General features: G+C 37.2%; 1 protein-coding gene across 1 annotated transcript in view; it reads left to right on the top strand.

The window, feature by feature from the left end:
* PKN2 (protein kinase N2) overlaps positions 1–19,239 on the top strand; it is an 87,386-nt gene extending 68,147 nt beyond the window's left edge. Inside the window, exons 5-22 of the mRNA XM_019531146.1 lie at positions 356–501; positions 598–811; positions 3,560–3,745; positions 4,193–4,302; positions 6,710–6,853; positions 7,000–7,075; positions 7,396–7,570; positions 7,809–7,938; positions 8,329–8,483; positions 8,573–8,648; positions 8,724–8,815; positions 11,901–12,077; positions 13,028–13,090; positions 13,409–13,485; positions 16,064–16,206; positions 17,726–17,833; positions 18,233–18,313; positions 18,394–19,239. Of these exons, the coding sequence (XP_019386691.1) occupies positions 356–501; positions 598–811; positions 3,560–3,745; positions 4,193–4,302; positions 6,710–6,853; positions 7,000–7,075; positions 7,396–7,570; positions 7,809–7,938; positions 8,329–8,483; positions 8,573–8,648; positions 8,724–8,815; positions 11,901–12,077; positions 13,028–13,090; positions 13,409–13,485; positions 16,064–16,206; positions 17,726–17,833; positions 18,233–18,313; positions 18,394–18,597 (2,357 nt within the window). The 3' untranslated portion in view covers positions 18,598–19,239. The remainder of the gene's footprint in view (positions 1–355; positions 502–597; positions 812–3,559; positions 3,746–4,192; positions 4,303–6,709; positions 6,854–6,999; positions 7,076–7,395; positions 7,571–7,808; positions 7,939–8,328; positions 8,484–8,572; positions 8,649–8,723; positions 8,816–11,900; positions 12,078–13,027; positions 13,091–13,408; positions 13,486–16,063; positions 16,207–17,725; positions 17,834–18,232; positions 18,314–18,393) is intronic.
* Positions 19,240–20,416: the final 1,177 nt, after the last annotated feature.

Here is a 20,416-nt window from a genome sequence, read left to right as displayed (position 1 = left end):
TGGGGTATAATTAATTGGATACCTGTAGGCCAAATGAAATTGCCTGGTGGGCCAGATGCGGTCCATAGGCCATTTTTTGCCTGCCCCTGCTCTAGCAAGTAAGTTTAGTTCTTCAGGGATTGGGAATGTAGTAGATTTGTAAAGTCCTGACAATTTGTTAAATGCAACATCTTTCAACCTCACTGAATTTATGATACACTAGGATATGACAGGATTTTCATCTACAGTTTAACACATCTGTCTTTGCATGCTAATATAAAAAATTCTGAATACTTAGAAATTTAGAAGTTGGAGATGATCTCCAGTGAAGATTAAATGTGTGGAGTTTGTGTTTTGTTTTGTTTTTTTCTTTTAGCGAAACCTGTGATAAGCCCTCTTGAACTCCGAATGGAAGAACTACGGCATCATTTTAGGATAGAGTATGCAGTAGCAGAAGGTGCAAAGAATGTGATGAAATTACTTGGATCTGGAAAAGTTACTGACAGAAAAGCACTTTCAGAAGTAACTTTTTAATGTGGTTTATGAAATTTGATTCTAAATACTATATTAAAAAAGCACATTCTTCAAATTTATTGTTTTTATTTTCTGTTGAATAAGGCTCAAGCAAGGTTTAATGAATCAAGCCAGAAGTTGGACCTCTTAAAGTATTCATTAGAACAAAGGTTGAATGAACTTCCCAAAAACCACCCCAAAAGCAGTATTATTATTGAGGAACTTTCACTGGTCTCTTCACCAACACTAAGTCCACGTCAAAGCATAATATCTACACAAAACCAGTATAGTACACTGTCCAAACCAGCAGCTTTAACAGGTATGTGTTCTTTTATAATTTTTTGTTTTTGTGTATTTTGGTCAAATGTGCTTGAACTCAAATTAGTCTTATAAAAACTTTTTTTCTTATGTGGTAACTTTGTGTTTATTTTTAAAGTAGTCCTAGAATGCTGTGGATGGAAATACAGAATATCAGACTTGTCTGTATGGAAATATGCTTAAGTTTTGCTTGACGTGTGTGTGTGTGTGTCTTTAGTGTTCCAAGTACATCCATCTGGATAATCTAAGTAGTTATGAAGTTTGTTATAATATATACTATTACATTTTATAATACTTCTCTGTATTTTAATTAAGAAAAGTTCTTGCCTCTGTTTAACCTCTTTGGAATATTACCATTATCACTTTAGATCACTGTGTGCACTTTACCAAGATGGATAAATATCGCTACCCCACTTTACAAACTGGGAAACTGAAGTGCAGAAGGGATAAGTGACTTGCCCTTCTCACACAACAAGTTGGTGGCAGAGCTGGGAGGAGAATCCAGGTCTCCTTCCCATCCCATAGCTTGTTCACTTAGCTTCAGAGGTCAGATATCTGCTGTGAAAACAAAAAACAAACAAAAAACCCAAACACTGACTGTATTAATAAACTGTAAAGAACTTTAATAGGCTCTAACAAATGCACAAAAGTATTAAATTTCCCACTTGTGCTAATGGTTTTCCTTGTAATTTAAATATGAGGAATTATTTGTTAGTTATTCACAAGAATATGTCTGCATAGTGGGTTATAAAAGTCAAGGATATATGCTCGAGCAGTTTCTCTGTGGTTGTGTTAATTTGGAATTGTTGAACCTCATTAGCAGAAAGAAGTTTCAAGAGATATGGTACATTTATTAAATCACTTTAAATGTTTCCCTCCAGATTTTAGTTTGTTAATTTAAAGCAGGTGTTGAACAAAAATGTTTGGGTATGCTGAATTTACTAAATTATTAAATAAACTTCCAGATCAGAAGTACTAGCCTAGCTATTTGTGTATCTGAACCTGCCTTTAACTTTCATTGTTATATTGAGCCATCATTGAAAAAAGTAGTTACAAAGACCATATATGAAGTCAGATTCTGTTCCCTTTACAAAACACAAGTATAAATGAATATACCTGTAGACCAAATTTGTCCCTACACGATTTGGCTTAAAAATAAATAAATAAATGCAGTGGAGCAAACATGAGAAGCAGTGGTCTGTCAGGTTATGGTGATATTGGAATGACTTTTATTCTCCTTGCTTTACGTTAAGATCCAGTAAGAAATTAACGAGGGATGGAAAATGGAGTTTAAAAGTACTGCAAGTTGTTCTGAGGGTTTTAGAAAGGCTTACGAGACTCCTTTTGAAATCTCCAATGAAATCTTGCTGATTTATGGGAAGCCTTTGAATCTGCAGAAATTTCCCATAGATAACCAATAACCTTAGATATAGGAGACAGAAAAGGGTTGGGTTTTTTGTCTTTTTTTTACCTTTTCATCATCATTTTGGGTCAGCTAACCTGAGAGAGGTAGCAAAGCAATTAATCTTTAAAACTGCTTGCTTACAGTGCCAGTAACCAAGGAACCCATTTTATATAGGAATTATCAAAATAAAAGTTATGGGCTTGTAAAATCCCTTAATAGGTCATTACCAGATTTTGGTCATCTGTTATGAAAGTGAAACTAGGATTTATATGGGGGTAAATTGGCCGGGTTTTTTTGTTTGTTTGTGTTAGTGTTTTGGTTTTTTTTACGAAGACTTCACCTTCTGTTGTTTTGTCTTAATGTATCAGGAGTGCTGTTGCAATATAATATTATAAATGAATTTAATGAGCAAACTCTTTACTGAATTTCTTCCTAAAATAAGAAATTTAGATTCTAACTTCTGACTGTTTGCATCTTTCCAGAAGTTAAAGAAAATAAATTGTCAAATTTAACTCTTCCTCTTTTCTTTTTTGTACTAGCACAATGTTGACTCTGTTGGTTTGTAAAAATAGAATTGTTTATTAACCTTCTTCAGAATTCTTGTAGTAGTTTTCATTGGCTTCCAAAAATAATCTTTTATAAGACCAAAAACCATAAATTTGAGATTTGATTCGATGGTAGCTCAATAATTTGTGTGCATAGATAATCATATCAATCTAATCACTTCTTTTTGAACAACATTTTTTCCTAACCTAGCAAGATTCAAATGATCTTGAGATTCAGCTGGAAAAAAAAATTTTTTTTTCTTTCATGCCTACATACTCCTATTTCAAATAATTATTAAATGTTAACAAATGAATCCATGTCTGTATCGAGTGACTGATAAAAGTACACTTGAGCATCATAGTGGCTATCCATATAAATTAAACACTAACATAGCAGCCATTCATAAGCAGTCTCATGTTTCTTTGCATTTAAGTTAGTAAACGTTTTCTTCTTGCTGATGTCATAGTTCTGTGAACTTCGTATAGTTATGCTTGTGTGAATATTTCCAGTTTGTTTGCTTAACAGGATAGTGTATTTTAATGTCTTTGCTATACCAGTGAATTGTAACTTCTACTGAGATACTGATTCTATGTCTGTTTTGCTGAATTTTATATTCATTTTCAGTGAATTTCCAGCAGCCTTGATTCTCTTACCACATAACTGTAGTAAAGCTCTGGTTCTGTTTTTAGTGTGAGCTTTTGTAAAAAATATGTACTTCTGATATAAAAAGTCACTGCTCATTCATTATGTGCATGTCAGACCTTAGATATGTGACACAGGTTTTTTTTTTAATCTTAGGTACTTTGGAAGTTAGGCTAATGGGCTGCCAAGATATTCTGGAAAATGTTCCTGGTCGATCAAAAGCCACATCAATTACACTACCTGGTTGGAGTCCAAGTGAAACAAGATCATCTTTCATGAGCAGAACAAGTAAAAGTAAAAGTGGGAGTAGTCGAAACCTTCTGAAAACAGATGATTTGTCCAGTTGAGTATATTTTCATTTCTTCTATCATAATGCATTGAGAGCCAACTTTTTTAAATTTAAACCTGCAGCATTAAATATGATTATAATCTGTTGCAACTAGATTCAGAGCAGTCACTTTTAACTTCTTTTTATATAAATTCCTTTATAAAATTGCCAGCGAAACAGGTGACAAGTTTTTAAATCTTGAGGAGCTGATGCGTTTGTATTTGGGATCGGTTGCTAAGAAAGGACCGATTACAGGAATTTTAAGAATTCTGCATATTTCAAATACTGACTGGAAGCGCTAAAGTGATCTACATGTGTCTGTCACTGAATCAAAACAGTTGTTAACCCTGTATTTAATTGGTTCTTATGAACATGCTAGTATTTTTAGTTCCACAAAAACTTCAGTATAAAAAGTGTCACATCTTACACTCTTAGCTTAGTTTGTGTAATTTTACTTACAGATGAAGTCTGTGCTGTATTGAAGCTGGACAACACTGTGGTTGGTCAGACTAGCTGGAAACCCATTTCTAATCAGTCATGGGATCAGAAGTTTACACTGGAACTAGACAGGGTAAGGGTATTATGCTATTGTCATGGACATGACTCCATTCCATGGATTAATTTCCTGCTGCTTTGTGTCACTGTTCTGTTTAAATGTTAAATGGGGGTGGAAAAACTTGTCTTGGATTTGAATACATTTGGTATATGTATCCCCTTCACAACTAATACTTTATCTTGATCAGCTCTAGTAAAGTGTTGTTTGTTTTTCTGTGGATCACATCAGATCCAGTCCATTGCTCCTGCCTTAGTACCAGTTCTGGATCATCTCCCCATCCATTCCCTATATTGTTATTTATCTGTCGATTGTTGTTCTTGCCAATGAGAAGGCAAGGCAATTTTAGACCAACTCCAAAAGATAAGGAGCCAAAACTTTTGGACTTATCTGGGAGAAAATCATAGTCTTCTCCAGTCTCCAGATTACAATTGCAGACTTGTCAAGCTGTCCTTGCTAGATATGGTTCTGATGTCTACAAGTGTATATGCTATCAGAGCTATGGGACAAAATGTGAGTCATTCCACAAAGGGGTAGGTGGTAGCAAAAACTCCTCTGGAAGCAGGAGTAGATGTTCCTGATTCTGCTTCAGTTTTTTCATGGCTATGGCAGTAAGCCCACCTCTGGTTTCATATGTCAGACTTTCCAAAGGAGATTCAAAATACAAACAAACCTACCTGATGCTTTCTCATCTCATGGTAGAGAATTCCCCTTTATGTCTCCGTCACTAGTTGATAAAGTGAGGCAGGACTCAACCTGGATGATTCTGATACCAAATCAGTTTTGGTACCAGGACCATCTGCTGGTCCCGGTGAGGGACTCTAGGTTTCTGCCTCTGGTCTTGGATTTCCTTATGTAGGGTAGAAGGAGAATGCTTTGCCAAAATTGCTCTCCTTTCACCTTGCAGTGTAAATGCTGAAGGCATCTCAGCCAGAGTGGGAGATGGATCTGCTCAAATAAGGGACGTATTTGTTCGCAACCACAGCAATTTGGGGGGGATCAGCAGGCACTGGGGAAGTCCCTGTTCCCCCGAGCACTGCCAGGAGTGACCAGGAATTACGGTCACAAGCTGGCAAAGGGTGGATTTAGGCTAGATATCAGGAGGCGCTACTTCACGGTCAGGGCGGCTAGGATCTGGAACCAACTTCCAAGAGCAGTGGTGCTGGCTCCTACCCTGGGGGTATTTAAGAGGAGGATAGATGAACACCTTGCTGGGGTCATTTGACCCCAGTACTCTTTCCTGCCATGGCAGGGGGTCGGACGAGATGATCTACTCAGGTCCCTTCCGACCCTAGAAACTAATGATTTGAACTAGATTCATTTACATGGCAAAGTGGACCAGGCTTTCCCCACAGCTGACGGATGAAATTTCAGCCTAGATCAATCTTTATTTCAACTATACTAGATATCTGTGAGACCTCAAGTATGCAGCCCTGTCCATCAATTCACTCTGTGTACAGGCAACCCCCACTTAGCACGGTTTCGTTATAGCGCTAACATAAAATACCTGCTTGGTTTAACGAAACATGCTCAACACTAAGTGACAGTGCTCAGTGCATGGGTGGGGAGAAGCAGTGGTGTCAGTGTTGAGGGAAGAAGTGAGTGTCAGCTGGTGGGTGCCCAGGGAGCGGTGGCAGGAGCCTGGGGTCCACTCTGGCACATGGTGCTGGAGCAGGTGGGGGGGAGCAGCAGCAGCAGTAAGAAGGGCTGGGGAGGCTGGCAGGTGGTGCAAAACCAATTATCTTTATTTACATTAAATCCAATGGGGAAATGGGTTTTGCTTAACGCCGTTTTGCTTAGAGTTTGGTTTTTTCCAGAACCAGTTTAGAGCTCTGAACAGAGCTTGCTTGTACCTGGTGGCTGTCTCAGCCACTCATCCACTGATTGATAGCTACTGTGCATTTTCTTACCTAGCATTTGCTTCATGTCTGTAATGGGGCCATCATTTGAACCTAAGGCAGCATGTTCCTTGCGGTACCTTTCCATGAAAACAGCTTTTCTAGTTGCAATTATTCTGGCAAGGAGGGTGAGTGAGAACCAACTCTTCATGGTGAATCCTCTCTGTGTAGTCTTTTGTTCAGACTTGGTATCCCTAAGGACCTGCTAGCAAATGGCCTGCAATGACTTCTTTCATTGAGGAAGAAGCTGTTTTGTTCAACCATAGGCTAAGAGCCTACAGCTAGGCAGTTGCCACAAGGCCAGAGATGTGGTAGAAGTTCAGATCCTAGCTGACTAGGACCATTTAGTCATTCCAATACTATGAAAACATTCCTTTTTTGCTACCACTGCCTCCTCTACCTGACCTTCCACCTCCATTTCTGCAGCTGAAAGCTAGAAAAGTTAGATCCCAGGAGTGTGAGTGAACAGAAGCATCTCTGGGAGCTATTACTTGTCAGTAACTTTTGGTGTCTATCTTCTGCCGTAGTCACGTGAACTAGAAATTTCAGTTTATTGGCGTGATTGGAGATCTCTGTGTGCAGTAAAATTTCTGAGGTTAGAAGATTTCTTAGACAACCAGCGACATGGCATGTGTCTCTATCTTGAACCACAGGGCACTCTCTTTGCAGAGGTAAGAGCATTTAGCCAAGAGAGAATTTCAGCTATATCTGAAATTATTACATTGCAGAACATTTTAAATTATGTTTAATGAGCTCCTTAGACTGTGTTCTGTTCTGAAATTGGAATTATAATATATACCACTTATTTGAACTGCAGGTTACATTTTTTAATCCAGTTATTGAAAGAAGACCAAAACTTCAGAGGCAAAAGAAAATTTTTTCAAAACAGCAAGGTAACAGTTTTTTACTAGAGATTAACAATAAGTTGAAAATATTATATCGTGTATATATAACTTTGTAGTATTGTCATCCAGAGACCTAAAATATAATTGCATGTGAAGCTGATAATAGTTAAATCTTGTCTGTTTCTTTTAGAATTGTGTATTATTATGCAATAGCATTTATTGATGAACAGTTAAGAATTGTGAAAGAATGTGACAAATTTAGTTTGTTCATCATAAACTGATGAATATGAATTTTTTTAATTATAGCTTTTGGTAATACATAAAGAAATTACTTGCGCTCTATTTTTTTTTATTCACGATATCCACAGGCAAAACATTTCTCAGAGCTCCTCAAATGAATATTAATATTGCCACTTGGGGAAGGCTGGTGAGGAGAGCTATTCCTACAGTAAATCATTCTGGCACCTTCAGCCCTCAAGCGCCTGGGCCTGCTACGGTGCCAGTGGTTGACACACGCATTCCTGAACTAGCACTGCCAGCTAGGTAAATGCCTAAGCCTTTTAAGCAGGGTTAATGCACAAAAGTAATGATGAAATGCCTAGATGCTAATAAATGGGAAGTCTTCATGTAGTCTACAGAATGCTGACACTGGACACCTACTATAATATTTTTAGTATATTTTAAAATTAACATGTTAAATAGTTTAAGAAAATCTGCCTTTAATGTTAGTTGAATAGTCTCTGTTGTACACCGAGTAAAGTGTTTTTTGTTTTCCTGTAAGTGACTCTCCTGTAACCAAATTGGACTTTGAGCTTGAACCTGAACCCCCACCTGCTCCACCTCGTGCATCCTCCCTTGGAGAAATATGTGAACCTTCATCTGAGATAAAAGCTCCAGATACACCAGCTCAGGCAAGATGCTTCAACTACATATAAAAAGCTAGAGTTTCTTAGTTATTTTAATATTTGTATATTTATAGTTGCATTAAATTGTTCTTTGTACCTTTTCACAAAACACTCCACAATTTGTGAGCAAATGTATCAATGAAATGATGCAAATTGTGCATGAAACATGCACGTGCATGCACGCACAAATGGATTTTTTATAGTTGTAGTTTAGTTGGTAGTCAGAGTAAAATCACTACAGCGATAGATTTTTACCACTAGCCTATTAATAAAAGTTCTTAAAATCTAGCATTTAAAGGCTATTCAATCTTTTGAATGTCATATTATTGAAGTAAAATAAAAACAGCAACAGCTGTCTTTTTTTCCTTAACACTCTTTTTGTTTTTAAATCTTCAGGTTTTTATTTCTTCACAGGATGCAGTAACAACTTTTGATTTTGAAAATGACAGAAATATTATTGTCCCAAAACTACAGCCCGAAATCATTTGTGAGCGTGAAATTCCATGCTTGGACCCCGAGTATACTAATCTACGAGAAGCAGAAGATAAAAGGTAAAAATGTAGTATTTTTGATATTGCCTTTTTTTTGTTAAACCTAACTTGAAGTTTTCTGTAATTCTTAATTAATTGCTGTTTTGCAGAACACAACAGAGATTTCAGTTTAGTCTTCAGGATTTCAGGTGTTGTGCTGTACTCGGTAGAGGACACTTTGGGAAGGTAAATGTTTGCCTATGAGGATATTAAGAAAGCATAATGCAACTGTTTGAATAAATTGCTTATCTCTTATTTCAGGTGCTACTGGCAGAATACAAAAATACAAATGAGATGTTTGCTATTAAAGCCTTAAAGAAAGGAGATATTGTTGCTCGTGATGAAGTAGACAGGTCAGTTTGCAGAAAATAACTAATGCATTCTAAAATGTGTAACTTACTCTCTAGTTACTGTTTTCTGTAAAGAAAAAGTATAGACGTTCTACAGGAGTCTTAATAACAAATTGATGGTTCTAATTTTTGTATTTAGCAGAGGAAGCATGTTTTCCAGTTGAATTAAATAAAATTAAAAAGTTGTACTGTAGTTAAGACTACAGTGGAAAGAGATTTCCCACTGTCTTTGCAAATTTGATTTAAGGTTCCTTGTATCAGTTATGAGCTGGCTTTATATTAGCAGGTGCAGGGAACCCTATTAATAGCCAGTTTCTATGGGCAGTATAGATACTTTCATCTTGGGAGACTTTCTGAACACTGGAATATTTAGTCTCCTTTCTTTTCTCAGAGAGAATATACAAACTATATCAACACTAGGAGGAATCATTATATCCTGCCTATTGCACTTATCTTATCAAGAAGAATTACATAAACAGCTATGGACTAGACATCGTGATGATGATAGAAATGGAATTCCATGTCACTCTGTTAAAAGCCTGATTTTCTTAGCTCAGGAAACGGCCATGATCTTCAGAAAAGTAAATTGGAACACACCAAGAAATAGGACTAATTACCTGGGTCATATATACTAATGTATATATTCTGGTTTCTTTAAAGGAATAATGTTCTCTAAGCAGCCCGAAGTAAAGTAACTTCATTAGATTGGCAAACTGATCTTGTTCTTTCCAAGTATTAAGAAATCTGTTCCTAACCTCATTTGTCAATATTCTGAGGTGTATAACAAAATGATTCCAACTATTTAATTGGTGTTTTCAGAGCTGTTAGTTGGCTGTCAAACAGAACAATCCCAGTGAAACTAAAAGAGGAGTTGGACAGTACTTTCAGTTTCCTTGTTGTTCTTGCCAAGAGGATACTGTAATTAATAATGTTATAGAAGAAATGCAGTTACTAAATGGACTCAGGAGCTTCTTCCAGTTCTTGCAGCACTGATGAGCTTCTGTAGGAGGGCGATCACTTCGACTTCTGACATTTAATTATTTGTATAACATTAAGAAATATGATAACATTTGGTTATAGCCCAACGGAATTTCCTCTTTATTTTTTTCACCCTTAAGGCTCTAAAAGGAAGTTTTTGCATACTTGGCATAATTGCCTCTAAAACTTTCATCAAAGCTGCTTGTCAAAACTGGGGGCATGTTTGAGACTTCTTTGAGAAACAAGCTGAAGAATTCTGTTCAATTTAATGAGTGGTTTTGCAGTTAACTTGCCTCTTGCCAAACCATGTGACCAACTTAATAGTATTTTAAAGGTTTCATTCAATGAGAAATATATACCAGAGCAGGTAAACAGTTGCAGTGCTAGAGATGGATGCTGAGATCATCATCATTGGACAAATCATTATTCTTGTAATTTTCAGCCAAAAAACCTCTTCTCTGTTTTTAGCCTTAAATTCAGTTGTGTTTTTTGTCATGCAGATATATGTTATATTGAGCAGAAGTTAACGTAATCTGTTGCTGCCCACTTAATTTTTTGTTCCTTTTTAAAACTGTTTCCTATAGCTAGTTCCACAGGCTTGTTCATGTCTAGCATGTTCTAGCAAATAAACATTTTTTTTTCCTGCACCATTGTATATTTCAGTGACTTCTGTGAATCAGCCTGTAAGATTTTTGTAACATCTAGTCCAGCAGATTTTTTTTCCTGAGACTGTAGATACTTTGTCTCTTTCTCCAAGAACTGAAATCCTGTATTTGTTTTGAAATCACTGTTGAAGATTTCACTGTTGAAGAGTCCCCTAGTTTTTGCCTTTTTTAGGATGGCTGTTTCTACAACTGTTTAATAATTGCTGTAGTGTTATGATGGGCAAGGAGCAAAAGCTGAGCTAGGTACAGACAGGCAAAAAGCTTGAGGCTTAATTGCTTCAGTCTTTGCAGGTTAGTCTAAGAGGCACAGATTAAATTGAAACAGAAGTGAACAGACATTTAACTTTAACTTAGGAAATACAGCCACATGCCTGCAGTGGCTCAGGCCAGAAGCCCAGGGGTGCTAGAGCACAGCTCTCTGGCTGTGTTTACTACTTCTTCCTGCTGCCCCTGAGGTCTTTGAGATTTATAGTCCAGAATTACACCAGCAGAACTCTGCAGGGTTGCTCATCACTTCCTCTTCCTGGTGTCTCTGGGATTTGTAGTCCACAGTTGCAGCCAGCAGTAGGTTTGAGTAGGGAAAGAGGTGTTTAGCCCTCCCCACTCTGTGACCCCAGCCCCCAGCTGGGGTTTGCCTGGGAGGGGCAGCACCCCCCTGGCCTCCCCTTCCATTTTGTCAAGCAGCCCTCGTTGCTCCAGCAAGGGAGCAGAGGGCTAGGACTATCCCTACTCTCTGGAGCAGGCAGCCCAGCCCAGCCCAGCCCAGGGCTGCAAAGTATGCTGGGGGACTGTGATTTAACTTGAACGAGGAAGGAGTCTGGGACAGAAGTTTAATAAACCAGTTTGACCCAGATCAGTTCAGTCTGATACTACATTCAATCAGGTTTATCTTTAAACCAGTTTCAGCCATTTTGAAACTGGTTTATGTGCACTAAACTTCTGTTCTGTTACAGGTTTAAACCAGTTTCTGATCACTTAAACTACTTTGTGTAACTTCTGTCCCTAACCCCAAAGTGCAAGTCTGCAGACTTATGGAATGGTTTGGGAAGCAAACTGCAGGAATGATGGTTTAAGTGGCTTTCCTATACAAGTCTGTTGTCATTTTTTTTTTTCTTCTTTTTATAATGGATAGATATAAGTAACTAGTGGTAGAGGTGTTATCTTAAATATTTTACTTGCTTTTAAATTTCTGAGCATGCTGAGGAGAGTCCTTTTGAAAACATATCCGTACTAACGTATCCATCATAAATGTTTTCGAAGTCAGCAGTTTAACACTTAAAATCGTGCATAAAACCTTTTGAATGTGACCCTTAGTTATCAACATCAGGGTCTAGCTATGGTTAAACTTTTTTTTGTGAATCCTATTTGGGTAATTCTCTGTGTATTGAAATCATAGCCTAGCATTCAGTATTAAGCTTTGATATTAAAATAATTCTGGTTTGCAGCCTGATGTGTGAAAAGCGAATTTTTGAAACTGTGAATAGTGTACGGCATCCCTTCCTGGTGAACCTTTTTGCCTGTTTCCAAACCAAAGATCATGTTTGCTTTGTAATGGAATATGCTGCTGGTGGGGACCTGATGATGCACATTCATACTGATGTCTTCTCGGAACCAAGAGCAGTGTAAGTGTCCAGAACTGTTATTCCATTATATCTCCTTTGGTTAAGAAGATGCATCTTAATTTCATTTTAGTTAGAATGGTCATAAGCTATCACAACACAAACTCACATGGCAGTTAGCTTAATTATAAACGTTTGGTTTTCTAGTACTTATTTGGAAGAAGCCATTATCTGTCATTTAAAAAAAAAAAAAAAAAAAAAAGTAAATGTATAATAATACAAATAAAGTATCAACTTCAGTCAAATATTTTGGTGCTTTCATATATCTACACAAATATTTAGAAATGATCCCAAGTCATCCTCAGCCGGCCCAAGCTTGAAGCAGTCTCTTCCCATCGTGTGTGACCTTAAGGCTGTAGCAAAGCCATACTTAAAGTTGCTTTTTCCTCAAACAGAGCTCTTCTAGGAATCTGCTGAATAATTTTTCTTTCTGTTCTTAGCTCTAATTAAGGGCACTGGAGATGGAAGGGCCAGCAGTCGGGAACAAGGAGTTGTAAGACTGCTAGTAGACTTGTACTTGCAGCCCATAGCACCTGGGTGGGTTCCAAACTCACTACAAGAAGGGGAAGGCTAGAAAGTGAGCAGTAGCAGGCAGGACCTCAGATCCTGAAGTTCAGCACAGTTTCCAGGCTTGCTGCCAAATCAAGCTGAGGCATAATTCAATATAGATGATCAGCTTTATGGGCTTTGGGGTGACCTTAAGGTAGATACTTGGTTTCAGAGCCTTTATTTTTTTTATTTTAATCTTGCCAGGTAGTTTTTAGTTTTGATTGATTTGTATAGAAGTCAGCATACATCATGTATAAAAGTCATTTAAAATAAGTCTGTATGTATCGCACTTCAGAATGTCAAATGCTAAAATTACAGATTAATCCAGTGTCAGTTTTGCTAAGTCCTGCTTCTGAAATCTACTATATATAATTCTAACTCAACTTCCCCCTCTCTTTAAACAGATTTTATGCTGCCTGTGTGGTTCTTGGACTACAGTATTTACACGAGCACAAAATAGTATATAGGCAAGTAATTTTTGATGCTTTGGAACATTTGAATTTTAACAAATTTCTCTTTTTAATGCTTGCTTGCTTGCTTGATCTCCAGCCAGTAATTTTTGCTTACCCTAAACATTATCCTTTTGCTTTTCTGTTCTGGCAGTTTTTTACTCTGATAGAGTATAAACAGTTGCTAGGAGAAACATACTCAAAATTGAGGAGTGTTTTTTGTTTTATGTGTTTTATGGAAGGAAAAAAAATGTGTATATAAACTTTGAATGGACTTACTGATATATCTGTGGTTGTATTAATGAATCCATTTTTACTTTCAAATATTGTCTTTAGAGATTTGAAGTTGGATAATTTGTTGTTGGACACTGAAGGCTTCGTTAAAATAGCTGACTTTGGTCTTTGCAAAGAAGGTAACAGCATTTTTTATTTTTTTTAAAGATTCCCCTGTGTGCCCCCCCTTGCAATTACTTTGTTGCTCTAATCTTGAACTGTTCAGTTCAGTAGATCTACATGGCACATACCATGTATATTTTTCTGTGGTGATATGAGCAGGGTAAATAAGTTTATGGCCTTTTAACTTGGAAAACCAAGGTTGTACGGGAAGCCCTTTAAGGGCATTTGAAAGGGTTTCCATTGGGAATGGGGAAAGCCTGTTTTCAGTTATGGTGAAGCCCTGTCCCTTTTCTCTTGAATGTCTGCTGGGGTCCAAATAATGGCATGATTGTGATTTAAGGGATTTTGTCACTATTCCAAAAACGGCATGTCCTGCCATGCCAGGTGAGCATAGCAGGATGCATAGCATTTGGGATGAGGTATAAAATTCCTTTGTTACCAGTTGTGGAACTGCTCAGGCTGAACTGGAACCCAGGGCAATTTAAGGTGTGATGCAAACCAGTCGCAGATGTTCCGTATAAAACATGGAAAATGTTTGTGGTTGGTTTGCCATTTCATAGTGCCACAGACTGGCTAAACATGTGGCATATGCGCTACACTTTTTAAAAATTCCTTTAGAGATTGAATATCCTTTTAAAGCAACTTCAATTTAGACTTCGAAGTGAATGAAGATAACATTCACAGTACAGCATAGCTCAAACAAAAGGAAAACCTCCTGAAAGGGCACTTTCTTGACACTTGATTTTTCTAGTATTTAGCTGTTGGAAGTGTTGCCTTTGGGGAGGAAAAAACCATAAAGTACGTGCAGCACAAGTTGTTCAGCTTCTTTTCCTAGATTTAGGACAGGTGTATTTGCACCCCTTTTTCTCACAGCCCAGTGGTCTAGTTCAGTGGTAGAATCTGACTGGGCTTATTTTCTTCTTCTCCAGCTTGCTTTTCTTGTCCTCTAGGCTTCAGCCCATTACAAAGAAGAATTTACTAAATTGTGGGCAGTAGGTCAAAGCTTACAGTTGTTTGAATATCCAGTGACTACAATCTTATTTTAAATACAGATTTCAAAGGAAAAAGACTCTGCAGGTTTTCTCACCTTTTTTTAATCCAGAGGCTCCAGATTCAAACTTGCAGGGTTAGATTTTTTTTCTTTGCAACTAACCTTCAGAGTTCAAGTTTGCATCCTGCTGCTACATTTGTCCTTGGTGCTGTTGCTGTATTGTTAGTCTTGCTCTTCCTGGAAATGTAGTATGTGGAGACAAAAAGTCACCACAAACACATACTTCCCTTGATCTGCAATTTTTTCAAATGCATGCTTTTTCAAATGCATTCTTGATCATTAGTATCATAGGGTGCCTATATAACGTGTGGGACACTGCTCTAACATGCTGTAATTACAGCGCATCAGAGCAGACCCAATTAAGTCTGCTGGTGTGGTAATTACCACGCTCCTGCAGCATTGGCATCTCATATTCAGCATCCCTGTTTCAAAATGGTGGTGGGGGTGCTTTAACTTAAACCTTGTTGAATGAGCTTTAGTTAAAGCAACCCTGCCACCATTTTGAAATGGGGGACACAATACACAAGACATTGTGGGCGCTTTAATTAAAGCGGCTCTCGGGAGCTGCTTTAATTAAGGCCCCCCAACCCCTAGAACACGTGTAAAAATGCCCATAGTGCACAGATAAACAAAGTTGTCTACAGCTCCACCAGGTGCTGTATCATAGCAGTTTATGAAGGTACTTATTATATTACCTTATGTTGCCTTCAGCTAAATTCTATGCAAACTTTTTGACTTTGGAATATACTAGAATCTAGTAAGACCACCTTGGTTTCCAAAGTATTGTCCTGTGGAAAATGACTACATAAAATGAGCTTTTACTCAGGAGAGCTGCTTTTTGTAAGTATTAATCTGATGTAGTTAGTAGCAAAAGTGTGCACTGCTTTTTATTGTACAGTACTTCAAGTGACAAGTGGGTTTTGTTTTCTTATCATGTACTAACAGTATTGTTTACTCTGGCTATGTCTATGCTAAAGATGTCAGTCAGGGATGTGCTCCTTGACTAACATAATCATGTTGGCAGAAGCCCCTACTATAGGTGCTATTATTTGCTTCAGTGCTGCAATCTTTCATGTAAAGCTTGTTTAGCTTGTGGAGGGTTCACTCTCTTAGATCAGTAGAAAATGCAGTTATGCTAGTATGCCTGTGCCCTTACTAGGAACACTTTGTCAGTGCAGTATGTTTAGTAAAGTGCGGCACTCCTGATACGCATGTAGCCTATGCTCCAGTTTTATGTGCATGGCTAGATGCAGTGCTGTGACAAGAGTATAATTGAAGGCCTAACACTATTATGGGTAGAAATGTGCAAAAAGGAGAGACCACTTGACTCTGGCCATGGATGACATTGGTAGAGCTGGCCAACAGAGTGTGAACTTTGTTTCAATGCTGAATTACTTTTGAGTTGTCGATACACAAATGTGAAAACCCACAATATAACTTGCAGAGTTGCTTTGAGGAATAAACTGTATTAACTGAAGTATTTACTGGGAAGTATAGTGGCACGGGGGGGTGTTCCTTGCTTTTAAGGAAACTAACTTTTTCAGGAATGGGATTTGGAGACAGAACAAGCACATTCTGTGGCACTCCAGAATTTCTCGCTCCTGAAGTATTGACAGAAACATCCTATACCAGAGCTGTAGACTGGTGGGGTCTTGGTGTACTCATCTATGAGATGCTAGTTGGTGAGGTAAGTACAGTAGCAAAAACGTAATGCCCATGCAAGACGTGTGTGTGTGTGTGTAAGCAAGTCTAAATCTAAATGACACTAAAGGTAGAAATGAAGTACAAGGTTCAACTTTTTGAGAACGTTCTACCCTTCAGGGATAAGTCTTTGGTATTGTGTAAGCCTTGTTGCACATCTTATGCTTGGATGTTTTCTAGTGTATTTGAATGCCAGAACAAAAAAAAGTACTATACGTAATGTGACAAATACAGAGCTGATGTAAGTTGCTGCACTCCCACTTATTTCAGTAGATCTATGAAGCGAGAACATGAGGCCAGATCCTTGGCTGGTGTTGAACTGGCTAAGTTAGGGTTTTGCACCAAACACAACATCTGGAACATTTTTACTTCCATTGCCATATGCTTCCATGTTAACGCTGTGTTAATGTAACCCTATTTAACTTCAGTGATTTTTATTTTTCTATTTAACCAGATATCTTCACACTTGCTTGTACACCTGATTATCAGTTTTTTAAAAAGTCAGTCCTCTGGCCTGAATACAAGCATGGAAAATTTCAAAAGTTTAAGCTATGTGTAATCTTTTTTCAAATCCCTCAAAGGGATGAGGTTAGAGTTGAAATTTTCTTCTTCCATTACAGGTTTAAGGCAGAGTTTAGAAGCTATGTATAGGTATGATATAGGATATGCTTATTTTATTTACCATTTGACTTGCCATCTCCATTTTTTTAATGGTCTGCCTGGTTTGTTTCTTTTTTTAATAGTCTAGAAATGTTGTGCCATATGCAATGGCAAATGAAAAAGTGATCTATACTGTTATAACCATCACCTTTTCCTTCCTCCCTCCCTCTTTGCTGTAACATCCTTAGAGCCAGTGCAGCGAGTTCTTATATTGGAAAATACTTGGAAGTATTTGTTTATAGCAGTCTTTTTAATACTCAGAGCATACATATGCTAAAAAGTTAATCACAACCTATTCTCCTCCTCCCCCATCTTTACCTTTGAACAATTTCTTCTTGAAAGTGAAGCTGAACCAGCACCATGTGACTTACAAATCTTCCATAAACCTGTCAAGCATGTGGTAAAGGTTTTACTTAAATGAATTATGGATGAGCACTTCACTAACAAGTTTCAGCCATCCTAAAAGATGAATAAAGCAAAGCTTTATCACATTAGATTGGACATTTTTTGTCCTAGTTAACAGAAAACTGTTTTAGAAGTGCATTATTAAAAGGATGTTTTCTATTTTTCCTCTTTAATAACCATATGATTTTTATAGATAAAATCTTGTAGCTGGCTGGCTGCCTGCCTGTCTTGAAAGAAAGGAAAGCTAATATATCATAGATTTCCCCTCTAGAATGCTACATTCTGCTGTAGGGAAAGATGAAATAACTTGCTGCCTTAGGTTATCTAACTCTCTAAATTGGCAGTAAATGTAAATACAAGTTGGTAGCACTCTATTTTAGGAGAAACAGTTTATCTTAGAAACTTAGTTTTGCAAAACTTTTTTTTCGTCTTATTTATAGTCTCCCTTTCCTGGAGATGATGAAGAGGAGGTTTTTGACAGTATTGTAAATGATGAAGTAAGATATCCACGCTTCCTTTCTACAGAGGCCATCTCTATAATGAGACGGGTAAGGTTGTATGTAACAAACAAAAGTATTCTCTCATTACCATCTAGTTTTTTCCTTTCTGTGAAGAATTTAGTTTGTGGTGGACAATATACTTTGACAGCTTGTGCCTACATTGACATTTTTTTTTCGTGCACAAAGGTTTCAAATGAAAAATCTATATTTCACCATCACCTTTTCTTTCTCTAAAATGTGATATTTCACTTTACAGCTTACATAAACTTTTTATTCTCTTCCCTCTGATCTGAACCAGATTTCTCTAGAGCCACTTTCCTGTACAAATTTAGCTAGGAAATTCAGGCTGTTTGTATTACAGCCTGTTTATTCTGTAATACCAGCATCTAATTGTTCCCTATGCCATGCCATTTTTTAAGTGCTAAGTTCTACAAAATGTTTTATCAGTTACTACGAAGAAATCCAGAGCGGCGCCTTGGAGCTGGTGAGAGAGATGCTGAGGATGTGAAAAAACATCACTTCTTCCGGGTGAGTACGAGTTAATGTAGCATATGAAACCATCAGCAGCTAGAGGCAGGAAACTAACGGCTAATTGATTTGTTTTACAGCTAATAGATTGGAATGCCTTGCTCGCCAAGAAAGTGAAACCACCTTTTGTGCCCACCATTAGAGGAAGAGAAGATGTTAGTAATTTTGATGATGAATTTACCTCTGAAGCACCTATTCTCACTCCCCCTCGGGAACCAAGGATACTTTCAGAAGAAGAACAGGAAATGTTCAGAGATTTTGATTACATTGCTGATTGGTGTTAATTTTGAGACACTGTGAAACCATAGCTAACTCTCACAAGAATGCCTCTCTCAAGAATACCACCCCTTCAATTGCTCTCTGTGCCACCTGTAGCTTCTGGTTTTTTTTAATCACATGAAGATTATTTTAAAGTACTGTTGTGAATAGTCTTGCAAAGAGTGGCCTCTCTTATCTGAGCACTGGAAAGCAGTTCTATGGAGTTCTTAAGTTGAGTTGGTGAACGCAGGCCATAAGAAATGCTCTCGGACATGAGCACACTTGGATGTGTACTGTATCTTACTCTTCTACAGCAGATAATAAAATACTTAAGTGGGGAAAGAAGAGATTTTTACTACGCTGATGACCATTAACTTTATTCAGCCACCTTAAATAGAATTCTGGGATGCTGTTGATACTTACTTACAAAGAAAATGGTAAGATGCACAGACGGCAAATGCTGGCAGTTTTTTAAAATTACTGTAATGTCCTAAAATGTGTAATTTTACAGACTTATCTTTGTTTTTTTAAAATAATGGAAATTAAGAACTGATGCCTTGTTTTGTAAATTTTCTATGGTATTTATTAGGGGAAAAATGTTTAAATGCCTTGCTTTGAGAGATCAGTTTAAGTGCTTCCATTTAAAAGACCGACCAACAACAACAAAAGTAGTCCAGGAAGTTTACCAAAGCCACTTGCCAAACAGTTTTTTACCTTTTAAGTTTTTGTATGGATGGCATAAAAAAAATCCCCAGTTAAGATGAAGAATGTAGTACGGGAATGTTTGTCCAGTCTTAACCATAAGTAGTATATGAACATATATGCATTCCCCATGTCTATCCAATTGTGCATTCTTGGAATTAATGCCTTTTCGACTAATTATGAGTGGACAAATACCCATACTATGTTTAACCATCTCGATCATCTTCTATCTGCTGTACACTATCATATCACTTTTTTTTTTTTTAAAGAAACAAGGATTTTCAATGTATACATGTATACTGTGAACATGTATATTTGGAAGTTGTAATGTATTATGTCCAGGCATGTAACTTAATTTTACCACTTCATTAATTTTGCACAGTGGTCATGTGAACACAATACAGAACTGATTCAACAGAAGAAACACTTGTATACAGTTTAGGCCACTGAATTCCAGAATGTAGATTGGCAGTTTAGTAAGGATAAAAGTAATATGTTGTAACAGAATGTATAAATATTTTTGATAAAACAGTGTATATTTTATAAGTATCTTAACACTAAAACTGTACCTCAAAAGTCGAAAAACAATTTAGACCAGATTCTGTGTGTGCTTGGGAATTCTGTATGACCTATTTCTGGCACTCAGTGTTCTGTAGGCAAATAGTCACTCCTTGGAAAATAAGTTTCCAGTGTTTTCCTTAGCTCACTAATAAACCTTTTAGGTTTGATTCTCTACTTAGCCTTGCAGGTTCATTGTAGCCAGCAACTTGCAGAAGTGAGTTCAGACCCTGGAATTGATTATTCCAAATAAGCTATGTAATAAACACTGAAGCCATGTTGTTGTTGGGGTTTGGTTTTTTGGGGTGTTGGTTTTTTTTTTGTTTTAAGGAATGGAATAGTGCAACACTAAGGTGTTACTCAGTGATTTTTTTTTTTTTTTTTTTAAATAAATGACTGCTGGACAGAACACTAAGTTCAAAACTCCTCCTGGTAATGGCCTGGGGAAGAAATAAATTAGTATTTCTGAATAATGTGTAAAACACTCTCTACTTAACAAGATGACTGGTGGCATTTTACAAAATATAGAAATCATGTTGGTTTTACAGAATGAACTTTTCTTTAGAAAGTGGGAGCAGTACAGTA

This window comes from Crocodylus porosus, unplaced genomic scaffold (genome assembly GCF_001723895.1).
Source record: "Crocodylus porosus isolate Cpor-Errol unplaced genomic scaffold, CroPor_comp1, whole genome shotgun sequence".
NCBI classification, from domain to species: domain Eukaryota; kingdom Metazoa; phylum Chordata; order Crocodylia; family Crocodylidae; genus Crocodylus; species Crocodylus porosus.
Note: the sequence above shows the minus strand (reverse complement) of the source record. Positions and strands in the feature narration are given on the sequence as shown.